Source organism: Dermacentor andersoni, chromosome 1 (assembly GCF_023375885.2).
Source record: "Dermacentor andersoni chromosome 1, qqDerAnde1_hic_scaffold, whole genome shotgun sequence".
NCBI classification, from domain to species: Eukaryota; Metazoa; Arthropoda; class Arachnida; order Ixodida; family Ixodidae; genus Dermacentor; species Dermacentor andersoni.
Window position 1 is genome coordinate 165,707,904 of NC_092814.1, and position 17,314 is coordinate 165,725,217.

The window sequence follows — 17,314 nt, forward strand, 5'->3', positions numbered from 1 at the left end:
AAAAAAAAAAAAAAGGGTATTTTGATTCTTTTTTTCATCGCGGAAAAAGGAAGGTATAAGAAGAGTTACGTAAGTAAAGGGCGATTAATATTTAGAACAAGTGATTTCACTTATTGTCCAGTCGGGAAGGCGCATTAAAACATCTGGTGATTGGTTGACAGCTTAAGGGCTGAATCCAGCGAAAGTAGATCTTGGAAAAAGTTTTTTTTTTTAACGTAAAGCTTATTGTAGGTACGTTGGATTTGCCTGCACCACCTGAACCAGTTCACGAGGTGATGCACCCTGCCATTCGTTTGCAGCAATAGCAGCCGCTGAGCCATGACGTTCATTTCAAAAGGTGCAGGAAAGGTGCAGGGCTGGTTCATGATTTTGCTGCACCCACTCCATGTCAGTGCCGACTTGGTGCAGGCATACAGGTGCGAAACAGCGGCGTAGATGACGACGCAGCACGGGGGTGCGAGCGCTGTTAAAACCTTGCTTACGCACATCTGATGTGGCAATACAGAAGTGTGGTATGTATTTACGCCCCAGAAGCCGATCATAGCTGCAGTTCAGGACCCTTCAAACTTACGCACTCTGTGCCCATTAGCCTGGCATAACATAACGCCAGCACTGCATCTGCACCTAAGATACTGAGCTGCACAATTTCTGAACTTCTCGTGAACCGCCGTGAACTGACTGGTTCACAATGGTGCAGGCGAATCGAACAGACCTGTATGAACACAAGCTCATTGAGAACAAGTGGAAGCATGGTTAACATATCTAGAGAGTGTCACGGGCATCGGTGCTGGCTTAGCAATTCTAGATAAATTCACTGACTCTTCGCTCAGTGAAAAAATATCTCATATAAACCGAGGCATAGCAAAAAAGAAAACAATTGCGACTACGACGCAACAGCAAGGCTCTGCATATTCGTGGTGAAAGGAATTTACAAACACACTCAACATAGACGCTTTTAAGGCTAAACCCCATGAGAGCGATATTGTGCACGGCGGCGACGAGTGACGGCTTCGAGCGACAAAACGGGCCATCGCTTGAACAGATCGCTCGGTTCTAGAAATCTAGAATTTGTCGCTCGTCGCCCGGAAGTGCTATGAGCGACTAGCCAATAGCGTGAAGCCAGAACTGAATGTATTCAACTTCACCCAAATACTACTGATTGTCGTACAGAAGGAGCAAACAATTGAATTTTTATACGCGCACGGATAAGAACCTACTGGAAGACCCTCAGAAATATTTTACGCTGCTTTTTACAGTAAAATACGTCAACTTAAATTAATGAAGCATGCGTCACGCTAGCTTCGACGCCACTCAACATCGTCGCTTGCATGGGGTATGGCTTGTAGGCTAAGAGTGAACGCGACGGCCATTTCCATCTCATCGCTTGTCGCACGCAAGATCGCTTGCATAGAGTTTATGCTTTACATATGTGCCCAATATTTTAAAAATATGCCGGCTGAAAAGCATAAAACTTACAAAACGTTTTGTATTTCTCTCACTTTCAACACCTCTGTAGTTGATCCTCTCAGCCGTTAGTATGAAAAGGCCAGAATTTCGACCAGTTTAGCAAAGAAGGATGTAGCGAGACGGCTTTATAATTTTGTGGTATCGGTTTCGATGCCGCCGCCGCCGTCGCCAACAAAACATGGCCGTGCATCGCCGCCGATGAATAACTCGGCACCACGCTGATGATGCTGCCACCACTGCCAAGAAACGACCCCCAACACTGCCTGCATGGTCGTGCCGTAAGCAGCAGCCGCCGGAAAAGAACGTCCCCCTTTCCATCCCCTTCACTCCGGTGGCTCGCGCGCTAGCACTCTCCCCATCCACAATGGCGGGGAGTTCTAATTATCGGTGACGGTGCCGACTTCAGTGTGAATTAGCGGGATGTGTTACATACTGCTTTCAATACATGGCTGGACGGACCGCGGCGGCTACTTCGAATTATTCGAAATTTCGAATTAACGATCGTTTACTGTACGACCAATAAAACTAGTTTCCTTACTTCGTATAGCTGTCTACTAATTTGCTATCGCAATCGATGGTTCGACTTTCGGGAGAAACTGACTATTCGTAGAATCTTACTTTTTGTTCCCGGCACTTTCCCAATCTAGCTCAAAGTTTTCGTTAAAAACATAATCTAAAGAACAAAATGCGGTATTGTAGCTCTTTAAAAATGGTGCCCGGGAGATTCCGATCACCTGCCATTTCAAAACTACGAGCGCAGCCGCAGCCATTTCTTCTTCGAGAGCTTGTTATACATTTTACTATCAGCGGGACACGAGTGGATTCTGCATGATAGGGAAGCATTCTAGTTAGCTGGAATTGCTGCAGCATGCCGGTATTTTGCAAAGGTCTTACCTAGAGCGTAATAGAATACGGATGTGGCGTAACCCGAGCGCGCTGAGAGCCGCAATGTTAAGTTTTCGATGTCACTTCGGTCGGAAATGTACGAAGTTTGAAAGGCAGAAATCGCGATGCTTATCGGCAACGACGTAAACGAAGCATCGACGAACCGCGATCTCTCGATAATGCCGTAGTGATATTTGCCGTCTCAAAACGAGAGTTTTGCCATTGTGGCCTCCGCGATAGCACTGGTGCGTGCTATCGTGGAGGTGCACGGGGACCGTTCTGCATCACCCTAAAGCATGGTTGAAAGCAAGAGACTTTCCTCACGGCTTCTGGCTCACGGCTCATGGCGCTGGCTCATCTCGGCATCTGTATCTTTGTCACTGTTGGACTGGAGCGGGAGGCACGCTGCTGTGCACCAACTTCGGTCGTGATTCCGTGCTTCGGAACTTCGCATGCGCCCTTGTTTTACCGACATCGGTTTTGAAGTATTCGTGGTAACAGTACGCCACTGTTGAAAATAGTCATTATATGTGGGCACAGTTTCAATAGGCAGGGTCAGAAAAATAGTAATTGCAGTTAAATGTGACCGCTATAACCGGTAAATAGTTATATCTGGGACCATTATATGAGGGTTCGACTGTTTTCGAATATTTTAAGCATCAACTGCATTCAAATAAACATAAAATTGGAGAAAAGGCATGGTAAATTATCACCCCCATAGGCACAGTATATACATAAAACATGAGAACTTGCGTAGTATAACAGGCTACGGTGCACTCTCTGAAGAGTTTCCCTATAAATGCGAAGAAACTACTTTGTAATAAAACTGAGATACGTCAGTATGACAAGGTAGCCATCCTTGTTTATTGTCACTTCTTCCTCTTCTCTCCCAACCTTTCCTCTTCTTCTCCCTTACACTCCCCCTCTTAAGTCTCACCCCTCCTGGGGTGATACGGAAGGACATTGCTCACAGCTGCAACCTCTAATCGTTCACTGTTCATATACCCAGCAGTCTTGAGTTCGCCTTGCTGCACACACGCTTTCACAACCTGGAACAGACCAAGAATTTTTACGTCGGTTCCTGGTAGTCCCTTTCGGACAAGAACAAAGTCGTTTAACTTGATATCAGGTATATGTCCACGATGCCTCTTGTCGAACTGGCATTTCATCGCTTCGCGATACCTGCTATGCTCCTCGGTGTTTTTTGTTCAGTTAGCTGAAGTTTCTCGAAAATTCCAAGCTCCTGGTCAGTGGACAGTTTCTGCACTTCACAATACACGCTGAAATGGGGGCTACATCCAAGGCTTGTGGTATGGTGTGCAATGGCTGCTTCTAGGCAGCACTTCCATCCTCCTCGGAAATTTGGGTACATTGACATAAAATGTTTTATATCACGGATAACTCTCTTCGCCAATCCATTGGCTTGGGGATGATACGGAGAGCAGCGCCGCAGCACTACCCCGCAACTGTCTGCCCACTGCTGAAACTTCTTGCTCATGAATGTACGTCCATTGTCAGAGACTATGACCTTCAAATTCGAAAACATCGCTCGGTCAAGAAGCGCAATAACACTATTTGTATCTTCTTTTCCACGGTGTGCACCTACCATTTTTGTTCATTGGTCGATTGCCACTAGAAATAACTGTTTGGCACACACCTTTGCTCTTCTTTTTCAGCTCGGCAAAGTCCACATGCACTACTTCGAAAGGTGCATCTGAGTGAAGTGGTGATACGAGCTTGTCGGGCCGGCCGGTACTTTGCCTCATTGACCTGGCACAAGTGACATGACTGAACATAGTTGTCTACATCTCTCTTCATATTCTTCCACGTGAACCTTTGTAGAAGCTTATTATAGGTTCGCCAGAAACCATCATGACCGCCAGAGTCAGGAGTGCCATGGTACATGTGGAGCACTTTTGGAACTAGAGTCTCCGGCACCACGAACCTTTCATTGGCAGACTGTAGACTTTCGCATCCTTTCCATAGTTTCGTAATGTTTAACACTTCATGTGTAACTTCGACCGCCAGTCTAGATAACGCATCTGCATCCGTGGATAACCTCAAAATCATGCTGCTGCAGTTCGTTTATCCAGCGCGCCAGCTGTCCTCTTGGCTCCGACTAACTGAGGAGATAGTCAGAGCCTGACGGTCCGTATACAGCTTGAATTTTCTGCCGTCTATGTATGATCTAAAGTATCGCACTGCCATGATGATGGCAAGGGCCTCTTTCTCCGTCGTAGAGTAGTTGAACTAAGTATTAAAGGTATAGGAATAGTACCCTAAGACTCGAAGTTGTCGATATAGTGGAGAACTGTAGTCCCTCTGATACAGCACTGCCCCTGTACCATAATCTGATGCATCTGTGTTCTTTTCAAACTGCAGGCTGAAGTCGGGTAGAGTTAGTAATGGTCAGACGAGATGCACCACACTAATTCTTGATAGACTACTTCACAATCGTTGGACCAAATAAAAGGAACATTCTTTTTTTTCAGCTCGGTCAGGCACTTTGTCATCTATGCAAAATCCTTAATGAAAGCCTGCTAGTCCAAAGAGAATTTGCAGCGAATGAAGGTCATGTGGCTTCTTAAGTGTGGAAGTCTGACGTACAGACTCTTGTTTGGTACTTTTGGTACACTCAAATCTCGTTACTACGAACCCCACATCAATGAATTTCTTAAATTTACGAATATTTTAAAAATCCCCACCAGATTGCCTCTACTTTCAATTTAAAAATTTTCAGAACTACGAATTTCAATACAGCAGTTATTTCAGAATAATGCACATAGTTTATTTTCCCCTTTATAACTGAGGAGCATCAGTATTATGAATATGGCTAAAAGTAACAGCGCCACAACTCTCGTGTGAAACAGAAACCGCGAGTGCAGTAGCTATCATCATCACCATGTCGATTGCCAACTGCTTCACTCCAAACTTCACCAAAAACTTCACGCCAAAGGTTTGGCAATGTTCGCACGAGATCCAACAATGAATGCAGCTAGCGTGCCAAGAAGAAGCGAAAAAAGTTTTCACTGCAGGACAAATTGGACATATTGCAGGAAATCGATGCAGGGAAAAAGCAAATCGACGTGTGCAGACAGTGTGACATTACCCCATCGACCGTCATGACCATTTTGAAAGACTGAGACAAGATTGTCAAGCTTCAGCAGGAATCGCAACTCGCTCCTACGGGGAAACGGCTGCGACTGGTAAAGTTTCAAAATGTGGACCAAGCTCTTCACACGCGGTTCAAAGATGCCAGACTGCAAAACATTCCCATGTCTGGCCCAATGCTCCAAGAAAGAGCCTGTGAATTTGCTGATGCATTTGAAATAACTGGGTTCGACGCCAGTGTGGGTTGGCTTTTTCGTTGCCGCCAAAGGAACGGAACTTGGCAGGTAGTCTCGGGCGAGGAAAAGGCTGCTGTCAGAGAAGGCGCAGATTTCTTGTGCATTGATTGTTTTCTAGAGGTGGCTGAATCATACTCTTAAGACGATATTTTCAACGTGGATGAGACCACATGTTTTTATCAGCTCCTGCCAGACCGGACGATGCACTTCAAAGGGCAGCAAAGCAAAGGAGGAAAGAAGTCACACCTTCACGTAACAGTCCTGCTCTGCTGCAACGCAACAGGCACGAAGAAAATTAAACCGCTCGTCATCGGCAAGTACGTGAAGCCTCGCTGCATGAAAAACGTCATGTCGTTACCGTACAACTACTGCGCCAACAAATGAGCCTAGATGACCAGAGAACTCTTTTTCAATTGGCTCATCAAACTCGATGACCAAATGAGGAGGGATGACCGAAGAATTCTACTGGTTGTCGACAACTGCTCTGCTCACATTGTGAATGTTTGCTTAACACACATTCGCCTGGAGTTTCTGCCGCCAAACAACACATCCTTGCTGCAACCTCTAGACCAGGGCATTATAAAGAGTGTGAAAGCAGAATTTCGCAAGTGCCTTGTGCAGCGATTCTTTATCAACCTCCGCCTAAAGCAGCTGACTGCAATCAATATTTGTCAGGCAGCGGAAATGCTCACAGAAGCTTGGTGGAACTTGAAGGCGTCCACCATTATCAACTGATGGCGAAAAGCAGGGCTTCTGAAAGCGCCTGTGCAGCTTGAAGATGACCTGGAGGTGACCGACAACAACCCAGAAGACCTGTAGACCGACGCCGCTGAACTGCTGCCCGCCGTCTCTTCCTTCAATGACTACGTGGAGAGCGACACCGCAGCCCTAATGGCAGCGGACCTGACAACCGATGAGATTGTTAAATGCATTCGCGACGTCTCCAGTAATAATGACGAACTGAAGGAAGGCGACTGTGGGTCACCGAACACAGAAGATGAGATCGTGTCGAACATCGATGTTTTAGTGCACATGAACAAAGTCCACACTCTCATTGCTCAGTGCAATGACGGATCCGACGAGGTATTGTGCAAAGAGGAAGATGTAGACGCATTTCTAGCCAGTCATGTGCTGCACGCACCTGAAGAATATCACTGATTTCTTCAAATAAAGCAGCTTTGAAGCGAGTGAAACATATTTATTTTAGAGTATTCTTGTTTGTACACACGTCTCCTGCCAAAGTATGTACGTCATTTTCATTCCTAGGTTTGTCCACTGGCTTATAACCGCAAGTTTTTCATTACAACAATATTTCAAAATAACGAACGATTTTCGGCGGTCCCGCGTGATTCATTATATCGAGATTTGGCTGTAGTACCATTGAACACTCTGCCGAGAAGGACCTTGGGCTAAAAGAAATCACTCTTTTTTTCATTGATCTTCAGATCGGCAATGCTGAGTGCTTGTAAGACCTTTGTCATGTGTTCAGTGTGCTCCTGTTCAGACCTAGAATACACAATGATTTCATCAACGTAAACATTGAGAAAAATTTCGATATATGGCTTTAGAACATTGTTCATCATCTTCTCAAACCTTGCGGGTGAGTTCTTCCAGCCAAAAGGTTGTCTGTTATACTCATATATGTCGAATGGTGTCACGAAGGTGGAAAACTTTTTAGTCTCCTCTGACAGTGGCACTTGCCAGAAGCCTTTGTAAAGGTCCAAGTGAGAAAAGATCTTACAGCCTCCTGTTTCATTGATGGTTTCGTTGATAAGTAGCATTGGAAAGGGAAATAAGTCATTCTGTTTGCTGACCTGCCTGTAATCAGTACAGAGACGAAATGTGCCATCTCCTTTAGGAGCAATGGTGATCGGAGAAGCGAAGGCAGAGGTTGATGGGCGGATTACACCGGTGTCGAGCATCTTCTGTATTTCTTCCTTCAACCAACGTTTCTTCTCTCGGGACATATTGTAGGTCTTGCGTTTCACTAGTCTTGTCACGAAGTTCAAACAGTGCTTCAAACTTTGATGTGGCCTTCGGAGAGCCCCTGACGCATATTAGCTCTGAATACAGCTTGATAATGTCCGCCGCTGTAGTGGACTTCCGTTGATGTTCAGTAAATGAAACCGAAGACATTTGGCGTTCATCTCGAGTAGTGACTTCCCCGTCCCAGTAGAGGCTAAGTCGTAGCTGTTGCATGACTGGGCGAGACAAGAGCAACTGATATTTTACTCCATCGAGCACGACAGCCTTAGTTAAGGTGTTTTTTTTCCTTTGCATGCGATCAACACTTCTGCCCACCACTCATTATACGTCTGTTTCTTGCCGTCGTAACCATACACAGTCAAAGGAAAATCTTCCAAAATGCTTAGGTCCGGAATTTTGCTCTTGTTTACAACTGTTATCGAAGCTCCACTATCTACTAAAGCCTTGACAACACTCCCATTTGCCTGCACAGAAATATATACATGCTTGGCATGACTGGTAAGGAAGATGGGCTCTTAAATGAGAGAGGGTGACCTCCCGATGTCAACTTGGTCACGTTTTTACATCGCGGTGTGTGATCTTCATTCGATGAAGTACTGTAGCTGTTAGAAGCACTCTCTTGATACTGCAGAGTGCATAAATATTTAATATCTGTAAGCAAGTCATCAACAGTATGCGGCGTTCATAGTTGGACATCGTGCTGTATGGTCTTCGGCAATTCTAGCATCCTAGGTATGAGCGACGAGTCTGATAACGTGGGGTCAGCAACATGTAGCAGCCTTCTCTTCTCAAAAAATTATTCTACCAGAGTGCCGGAATTATATTCGAAGGTTATAGCGCTGTTTCAGCTCTGGAGCTTATTCTCGGAGAAAGAAGTTAAAAAACCGTCTTTGCACTTGGCCCACGGCCGGTGCGCTCTTTGGGTGATTCTCACTCATGCCAGCTTTTCGCTATGCCTCGTAGGTGTACAAGCGCATATTCGTAACCTTGTCAAGGTCTTGTCGACAACTATTTTGGTCGAACGTGTACTCATAGAAACTCAGCCAAGCTTGAGTGTTTGTACGATAATCATCCGATTTTACGGCACCAACGATGGCTTCCGAGAATGCTAGAGGACGTTTTTCATCACGAGCTCTAGTATTTGTTGCTGGTGTTCACTGTTTCTCTGCTCGAGTTCCATTATACGATGAAAAATGTCTTGCGCACTCTCACATGTTCGGCCTTGTTCACTCATGCTGGTCGTACATGGTTACGTTGTGCCAGCAATAGCAAAAGGTTGTTCGTGAGCGTTTTGAACAAGGGATCAGTGCTCACTCGCAACAGCGAACCGTCCTCCATGGAAAAGGCTTGCCACGCTCGCGTGCCTGTTGCAGTCCGCACCGATTTCAAAAACATCCAAGCACATGGTCCTCAGTGAAACGAAGCGGATGAGGTGCACAACACAGGTTCGAAGCCTGTTCTTGACTGTGCCAAATTTGTAATAAAACTGAGATACGTCAGTATGACAAGGTAGCCATCCTTGTTTATTGTCACTTCTTCCTTTTCTCCTCTGCCAACCTTTCCTTTTCTTTTCCCTTACAGCGATCATTCACACTCTCTGAATAGTTTCCCTATGGATGCGAAGAAACTACTTGTTTGCTTCTCAAGCTTCATTATGTTTTGAAGAAACAACCCTTCATAATGTGCTATGTAATGACAGAAACTTGTTAACTTTATGAATACCGGGATGCGAACATTGTGTTACATTAAGTGTGATAACAGCTGCTCATTATGTGAAAAGTATTCGATTTGATTCACTTGTGGCACTATTCGACTCGTATTTGATTAGGTCTTAAAAATCACTATTCGCTCATCCCGACTCGTTAAGTTTGGAATCCTTTAAACACAACTTCAGAGTGCAGCACCTATTGCTAAGTGATGTGCGTGCTGCTTCCTATGTACTCGCACGAGCAAGATAAGTGCAAAAGGAAATGTGCTAATCATGGCACTTGGTGCGAGTATAGCCACACGTAGCTGTCTAGTACACTGTAGCCCAGCAAAGGGATGAGACAGCGTTTAACAGTAAACTGAGGGATAGCCTCCGAGTTTTGCACTTCGTAGGTGGCAAAATTAGAAGTAGTGGCATTGATGTGAACACCCAGAATAAAATTTGAAGTGTGTGCCACAGTGACATTTAGTAAGTGGATTGTTGTGGGCACCATCGCGCTGCTCCACTGTAGCTTTCACAGTCCAAGGCATTAAGGACTGGGAGCACCACAAAGAGGATCACAGGTGATCTTTGATTGCCAACAACTTTGCTTCAAGTGAACACACTGAAGCACTTTTTGTGGAAAGTATTAATGGAATTGCACGAAGGGTCCCCTGCTGCAAAAAATGCAATGTCGACTCTGGACGTCGCTTGGCAAAACATCATTCCAAACCATAGCCACGCAGGCTCTCTGTGTGGCGCAAGTGCGTTACTGAACTAATTGAACTCCTCAAAGTAAAACACATCAGAAAAATCGTAAAGTATGACCAAAACACAACCTACAGACATGATAGCATCGAGGTTTAACTCTTTCGTTACAGCGAGAAAATGGTCGTTTTTTATCGGTCTCTGAAAAAAAATTTTTACCACTACAAGTAATAATCCAGCACACATTTCAACATAGCATAATATGCATTATGAAATACTCTTTCCAAAAACATGCGTTGCCAAACAAAAAAGTTTATTAGGAGAAACATAAAAATTCTAGAAAACGCCATTTTTGCTGCCAGTTGATAAAAACAATAATATCGAAGGAAATTCAGAATATACCTTTCAAAGATAAACAACCCAGCAATAATGTTTAAAAATATAAATGCTCAGTAAAGTGCCGTTTTTCTGATATAAAAAAGAAACTAAGACAATTCATTGCTCATGCCAGGCAGTAAAGCAGTTCCTGGATTTCGTGAAGCATATGTGCACTTCGCACTTTTTTCACAAAACGTATGGTTTTTGTTCAACTTTGCGATCCTCGTAACACATTTTGCAGTTCCGCCTTTTCGGCATTTACTGAGGATGGTCTGATGAGGATGGTCCAATGAGAAGTCCAAGGAACGTACTTCACCAGTTAGTCTAGAGTCATGCACCTCTTCCAGGACCGATCGCTCACATAGTAGCTGGGCAACTACAAGATTATGCATCCATGCATATCTGTTTGCATTTTTGCACATTGTCTTTATCACCTCTGCAGAGAAGAAGAGTAGAAAGAAATCCCACGCTGTTGTAAACTGTCTTGCGCTGATCTGTAGTGCTGAACCGATATGTGCTACAGGCATCCTTCTTGGCGTGAACGGAAGTTTCTTTGCTGCCGATCGCAGCACATCATAATGAAGCGAAGTATGCACCTTGAAGATAATCAGTAGAGCTCTCAGGTCGTGCAAAAAGATAGGCAGATAAGAGCGCACAAAAAAGGAGACCGCTCAAGACAGTAAAGGAAACTCGCCGTTGAACAGCTGCGGATGTCCCAAGCTGACTCAAAACATTGTCGCCATCAGAGCTTGAATCTGCTTTGCTGTCATCTTCGGAATCATAATTCGAGTCCTCATCACTAAACTGAAGTGTGGGTGTAGCATAGTTTCGAGCATGACGCTTTTCTCACGACACAGCTACGCGGGACGCCGCCATAGGAGTGACTTTCAATAACTGCAGTGACACCGTCAAAGCCCCTTGCATAGATCTTACAAGAGAAACAAAACCAAAACTCTTAAAAACTAGTGGAAAATGCCAAGTCCACATGTTGGACATGCAGCGTACCTTCAGAAATACACTTTGGTGGAATAAAGTGACTCGGACTCCAAACCAAAGCTTACCAGTGAACAGCTGGCGTCATTTTCATTTAATTATCACCGCTCAGCACTGTCGGACGGCAAAGCTGGTGATGTAATTTAATTATTGACTTGCTGGGAGTCATTTTATTAAAAAATTTGGATGCTAGTGCAGCGTAATCGTGAGCACTATGCTTTTTTCTTGAGCGCGGCAGAAGGTGACAGCCACGCCTCTTTTCGCTACAATATACGCACATTAGTTTGCAAAAAGGTCCGTCAAAAATCACAACATCGCCGGAGTGTGAAAATTTAAACTGATTCTGAAAGTTCAGAGCCTGTACTACACTACTGGATGGCCTTAAGTGGATAAGAAATGGCTCCAACAAGCCGAAATCGGCGATCTAATGCATCAATCACCAGTGATTGATTTAAATAGGCGTGGTAATGAAAGAGTTAATTTGAGTATACTGGAAAAGATAATTCTGTTACGCCGAAACTCAAACACAAACCCCTTTTCTGAGTGGTGTGGTCCACTCGGTTCCTTGCGACACCACCATAGCGCTTGTCTCCACGCAACTGCAAGACAGCTGCAGTTGCCGTGAAGCGTAACAAGCAATCAGGCATCTTTGAAATCTATCGCGTTCCACTCTTGAAGGCAAAGCTTAAGCATGCTCGAAATTTTTTCTGAGAGAGTCTGTTTTATTGTTAAATACATTTCTTAACTATGATAAAAAGTGATTCAGGACCCCTTTAGGCGTACACAGTTTCAACCTCACCTGTGAAAACTTTCAGGTGCTCCCATGCATTCTCATTCCGCATTATTCAAGACTGTTTTCTTATGGGTTCAGCATACAAATGTTTGCAAGGTAAAGTCACCTTTCTTTGGTGGCGATGGGTTCCTAGAAGGGAGCATGCTGGCACCACCAGCTGATGAAGCCTGGATTCTTCGACGGCTGGGTGAACTTGAAGCTGAAGAGACGCTGTTCAAGCTGGGACTGCGGGAGTAGCTTCGTGACCGTGAATGCGATGCTGTACGAGATGAGCTCGACCTAAAAGAGCAGAGACCTTGCAAGTGACTAGGATGATTTGAAAATCAAATGTACTTACACTTTCAGCAGCCTGCAATGAGCTTATGGGTAAAAATTAAATGTGTGCATGAAAGAAGTCCTCGGTGATCAACAACCGATCCTTGTTTGCATCCTTGTTTGCTAAAAGAATATTACTTTTGGGGAAAATGGCAGAGCACACAAAGTACCAAGAAAGAAGAAGAAAATAAACTCAGCTTAAAGAAGCTTTCAGTGAAAGTGACTTGGCAACCTGCCTTATTTTGCAACATCTGAAATTTAGCATGTTGTAAGCTAATTGACTTGGGTAGGAACTTTCGAAAATTAATATCCTGAACTTTGTATCAGGCGTGATCATATCATCGAGACTCCACTATATAAATATTACCAGCAAAATAGAAACAGGACACAGAGAGATGTGGACACCACAAAAATTAATTTGTCAACACTAGCTCTCATTTATGTTACTGACATCCCCACATGCAGCGCATGACACAGTTCTCTTCATTCGTTTCAACCGAACAATTGGGACAAAATCTACCAGATTTTGTCCTGCTTTGATTATGGCCAGTGACATGTTACAGTCAGGTGCCTGCAGTCTGGCTCATCTAAAGGATGCATTTGCAGCCAAAGCCACACTGTATAGACCAAAAAATTCCAGTTTACATTTAAGGTGGGGCACACTGAACAGCAGGAAGCATAAGCAGACAGCATAGCACATGAACCATGCAGCCCGTGGCCCCACTGCCTAATGTGTGTGAGGAGCCTAACCCCACCATGACCCTTCAAACTCCTTGACAGCAAGCAAGTCTTAGAACAGGAATGCAAATGTGAGACTTAAATGGCAGGATCTTTGTGAGACAAGGGCATCTCCATCCAAAGAGGCATGCTTTTATAGTTGAATGCATCTCCCAGTTATCTTGCAAATGGTGAGCCAGCCAGATATAAAAACAGAAAAGATGCTATGCCGAAGGAGTCCCACATGTACACAATGCAGAAGTGAGAATTCACAATAGACTTCCATGGTTCATAAAGGATGGAAAACTTCCTTTCTCCGGGTCATGATCCCTCTTCAAATGATAGCTATAGCACATGTACTTTGCATGCTTCATTTCAGCTAAACCTAGAGTCTCTATTGTACTGCTTGTTCACCATCAGCTTATCACATCTGCTGTGCCTACTTACAGACGCTTTATGGCACTACCGCATGGGCGCTGCGATTGAGTGCCTTCCTGATGCTGTCTTATACAAAAGGAATATAAACAATATTTTTAACTCTTTTATACAAAAATTTGCTGTTTGCTGTTTGCAAAATTTTGCTGTTTTCATAAAAACCTAAAATAAATAGGTTTTAAGTTTTATATACAAGTGACCAAATTTTTTTTTCTGGTCGTCAACATCCAGTAGCAGACAGTGCAGTGAGTAAATGCAGGCTGAATTATTGATCCTGCATTGCACACAACGCAAGCATTGCACCCAGCCAGCGGTATCCCTGCCTCACTCATTCGCTCGGACAGGTTATTTGTGGCGAGCCTCGCATCATCAAGATTGACCCGTAGCAATACTGATGTTACATCCGCGGAATTTTCTTTTCTGCCTACATTAGCGGTGCTCGTCGTCGTTTGTTGATGTTCCCGCTCTTCAATGAACCTCTTTGACGCCAACTTGGTTCACTGAGCACGTGCCACTGGTTATCTGTCACTCAATGGATCTCTTTGACATCTACTTGGGTCACTACCTATGTACTACTGGGTATGTGCTACATCATTTTAGGGTTTTTGAGAACAGAAAATGGTATGGTGCAACTGTTGAATTTTAGTGAAACCTTCAAAGAGATGAGCAAACAGATTAAATGTGTTTTGTAGCAATTTTAGGGTACTTCACACACTTTCCATGGGCTATCTACCAACTGTTTTTCTAATCGTTTCCCTGCCAACTTGGGATGTTGGGTGGTCCATAGTCTTATGGGGCAGTGCATTCAGTTGCTGTGCAGAGGGAACTTAATTCAAAACCGACAGTCAGATCAACCTGGGTCACGGAGTATGTACCACTTTTCAATGAACTTCTTTCATGCTAACTTAGGCCACTAGGTATGTGTCGCTCAATGAACCTCTTTGACGTCAACTTGGTTCATTGGGTACGTGCCACTGGTTATCTGCCACACAATGAATCTCTCTGACACTAACTTGGGTTGCTACTTATGTACTACTGGGTGTGTGCTACATTTCAATGAACTTTTTTGAGGCCAACTTGAGTCACTGGGTATGTGCCACTTTTCAATGACAAAAAGATCCTTAAAATGTATCCGGTGCTGACTGGAATTGCACCCACACCATATACACTTAGGCAATCCTCTTTGAATATATAATCACACGCACGCCACACGCAAACTTCGCAGTGGCACTACTAGAAGGCGCAGCATGAGAGAGGAGCCTGGCTGCATACACACCTCGTGCATTCATGCATGAGGTGCTTCCGTGTTGGTGATACAACGGGTTGCTACATTTCTTTAAAGCGAATCGCAGTAACAACATCATTCATTGTGAAATGGGTCCTGCCAGATTTTTTTAAACTCAAGGCATGGGGTTGACCTATATTCCAATTTATATGATAGTGTAGGCTAATAGTGAAGAAGCATGTCATGAATCAAAAACAGCCTCGAAAGGTCTGACAACTGTGTTTACCCTTTACCCAAGAGTCAAAGCACCCATGGACCCAAAGAGAAGAAGGAGAAAGGTGTGACATTAGAAAAGGCTGGCTTAACAAGGTTAGCTGACTGACATCATGCTCCTCAGTACTTTTCTTCCTCCATAAATTAAAGTTTCAAATTTGCGATGCGCCGGCGATATATTGAATTTTGCTTGCTTCAAAATTTTGAGGACAGTAAGCATTTACTGTATAGAATGATACTGTAGCTGCTCATGCAATGGTGGAGTCTATAGTATGGCCATAAAAATAGCCAGTAGTATATGGCATTAAACAACATTAAAAGGTCTTTAAAGCAATCCCTAGTGAACTTACACAGACTGTTTAGATATTGAGGGATGCTTTCTGACAAGAAAATGTCCGGGTTCGATATATCCGGGTTCGACTGTAATTGTAATTCTATTTCTCACGGCAGTGCATTAGCTCCTTCCCCTCCTTTTACTTCAGTTCCCCTAATGTTTGACAACCTGATCAACAATTTTTTGGGTAAATTTTATTACCAACATGCTGCATTTTGTCACTACAGTAGAACCTCATTCACACATTAAAAAGAAAAGGGAAGAAATGAGAAAGGACGCACTAACCGGGAAACGTGCGATCCGAAGTCACTAAAAAATTTTGTAGACTCAACTTTAGTTGACATCTACGCAATGTGAAGCGTTGCATGAATAGTTGCAGCGCGAGATACCGACACGTGCTGAGCTAGTGGGGCCTAACAGGCTTGAGGCGTGTGCTATTGTGGCTGTGAGCTTACACAAGCGCTTCTCGAATTTGGCTTGGGCCAGCAGCTTCTTTGGACAGGGAGGGGGAGTTTCAATGTGCCCACTTGGAGAGGATCTCGGAGAGGATTTCTGTGGCACCAGATGCTAATGTATGTCGAGCTGGAAGAGGACAGGAGTGTTTTGTTTTTCTGTTGCGCAGTGATGGAAAACCAAAACAAAATCGAGCTGGTGGCGACGGCAGAATATGATGTCTATGATGCGGCCAGAGCAGAGCATGACACTCACTTTTCATGAAACTCATGACAACAGCACTATGCCCCATGTGCTGTGCATAGGTCGGCACACTCACTACCACTCACTCACATTAATTTCAAAGGCGTGAATGCGAGTGAGTGCCAGTGAATGTGAGCGGAGGTGAGTGTGAGTGGAGGTGAATGCGAGTGAGTGCCAGTGAGTGAGTGTGAGCAGAGGTGAGTGCGAGTGAGTGCGAGTGCGAACGTGAGTGAGTGTAAGTGGAGGTGAGTGTAAACGAGAGTGAGTGCTTGTAAGTGTGAGTGGAAGTGAGTGTGAACGTGAGTGAGTATAAGTGGAGGTGAGTGTGAACGAGAGTGAGTGCTTGTAAGTGTGAGTGGAAGTGAGTGTGAATGTGGTGAGTGGAACTGAGTGCCTGTGAGTGCGAGTCCAGGTGAGTGTGAACGTGGCGAGTGTTTGTGAGTGTGAACATGAGTGTTAATGCAGGTGAATGCGAACATGGGTGAGTGGAGGTGAGCGTGAACGTGAGTTAGTGAGTGCGGGTGAATGTGAGTGAGTGAGTGAGTGTGAGTAGACGTGAGTATGAACGTGGGTGAGTATATCACAGCTAGCACAACAATTGACAACAATTAAAGTCCCCTTTAAAAGAGGAATGCGATAGCATAAATGTGCTACGTTCACATCGGAAATCATTCGAGGCTGTTGTTTGCGGGACCCTATCAAAGAGGAAGTGGACGTAGCATCGAAGGCACACGCATGTGCCGCATCCGAACTCTTCTTCTTCATATAAAACCCCATTTAACCCTTTCGCTGTCGGACCTTTCTGGCCGTGACGCACCCCCAGTGTCGGCTTGGTTTCAGGGAACGAGCATAACAGGGAATGAACATAGCAATTTATTTTTGATTATGATTGGTATACAAATAACATAGTCAATGCAATATGCACATTTCAGTGTTCTGCAGCTGCTGTTAGTAAACATCATCATCATCATCAGCCTGACTATAAAATCCATTCAACATCCGAATCTGACGATGCGGAACCCTCTTCCTCGCATGCAACTCTGTCCGAGTCCGAATCCGAGCTCGGCTCGTATTC

General features: G+C 44.4%; 1 protein-coding gene across 14 annotated transcripts in view; it reads right to left on the reverse strand.

Moving 5' to 3' along the window:
- LOC126547062 (uncharacterized) overlaps positions 1–17,314 on the reverse strand; it is a 273,332-nt gene that overhangs the window by 38,467 nt on the left and 217,551 nt on the right. For all 14 annotated transcript variants that reach the window (XM_050194897.1, XM_050194899.3, XM_055062716.1 and 11 more), the window contains one exon: positions 12,351–12,523. In XM_050194897.1, the coding sequence (XP_050050854.1) occupies positions 12,351–12,523 (173 nt within the window). The remainder of the gene's footprint in view (positions 1–12,350; positions 12,524–17,314) is intronic.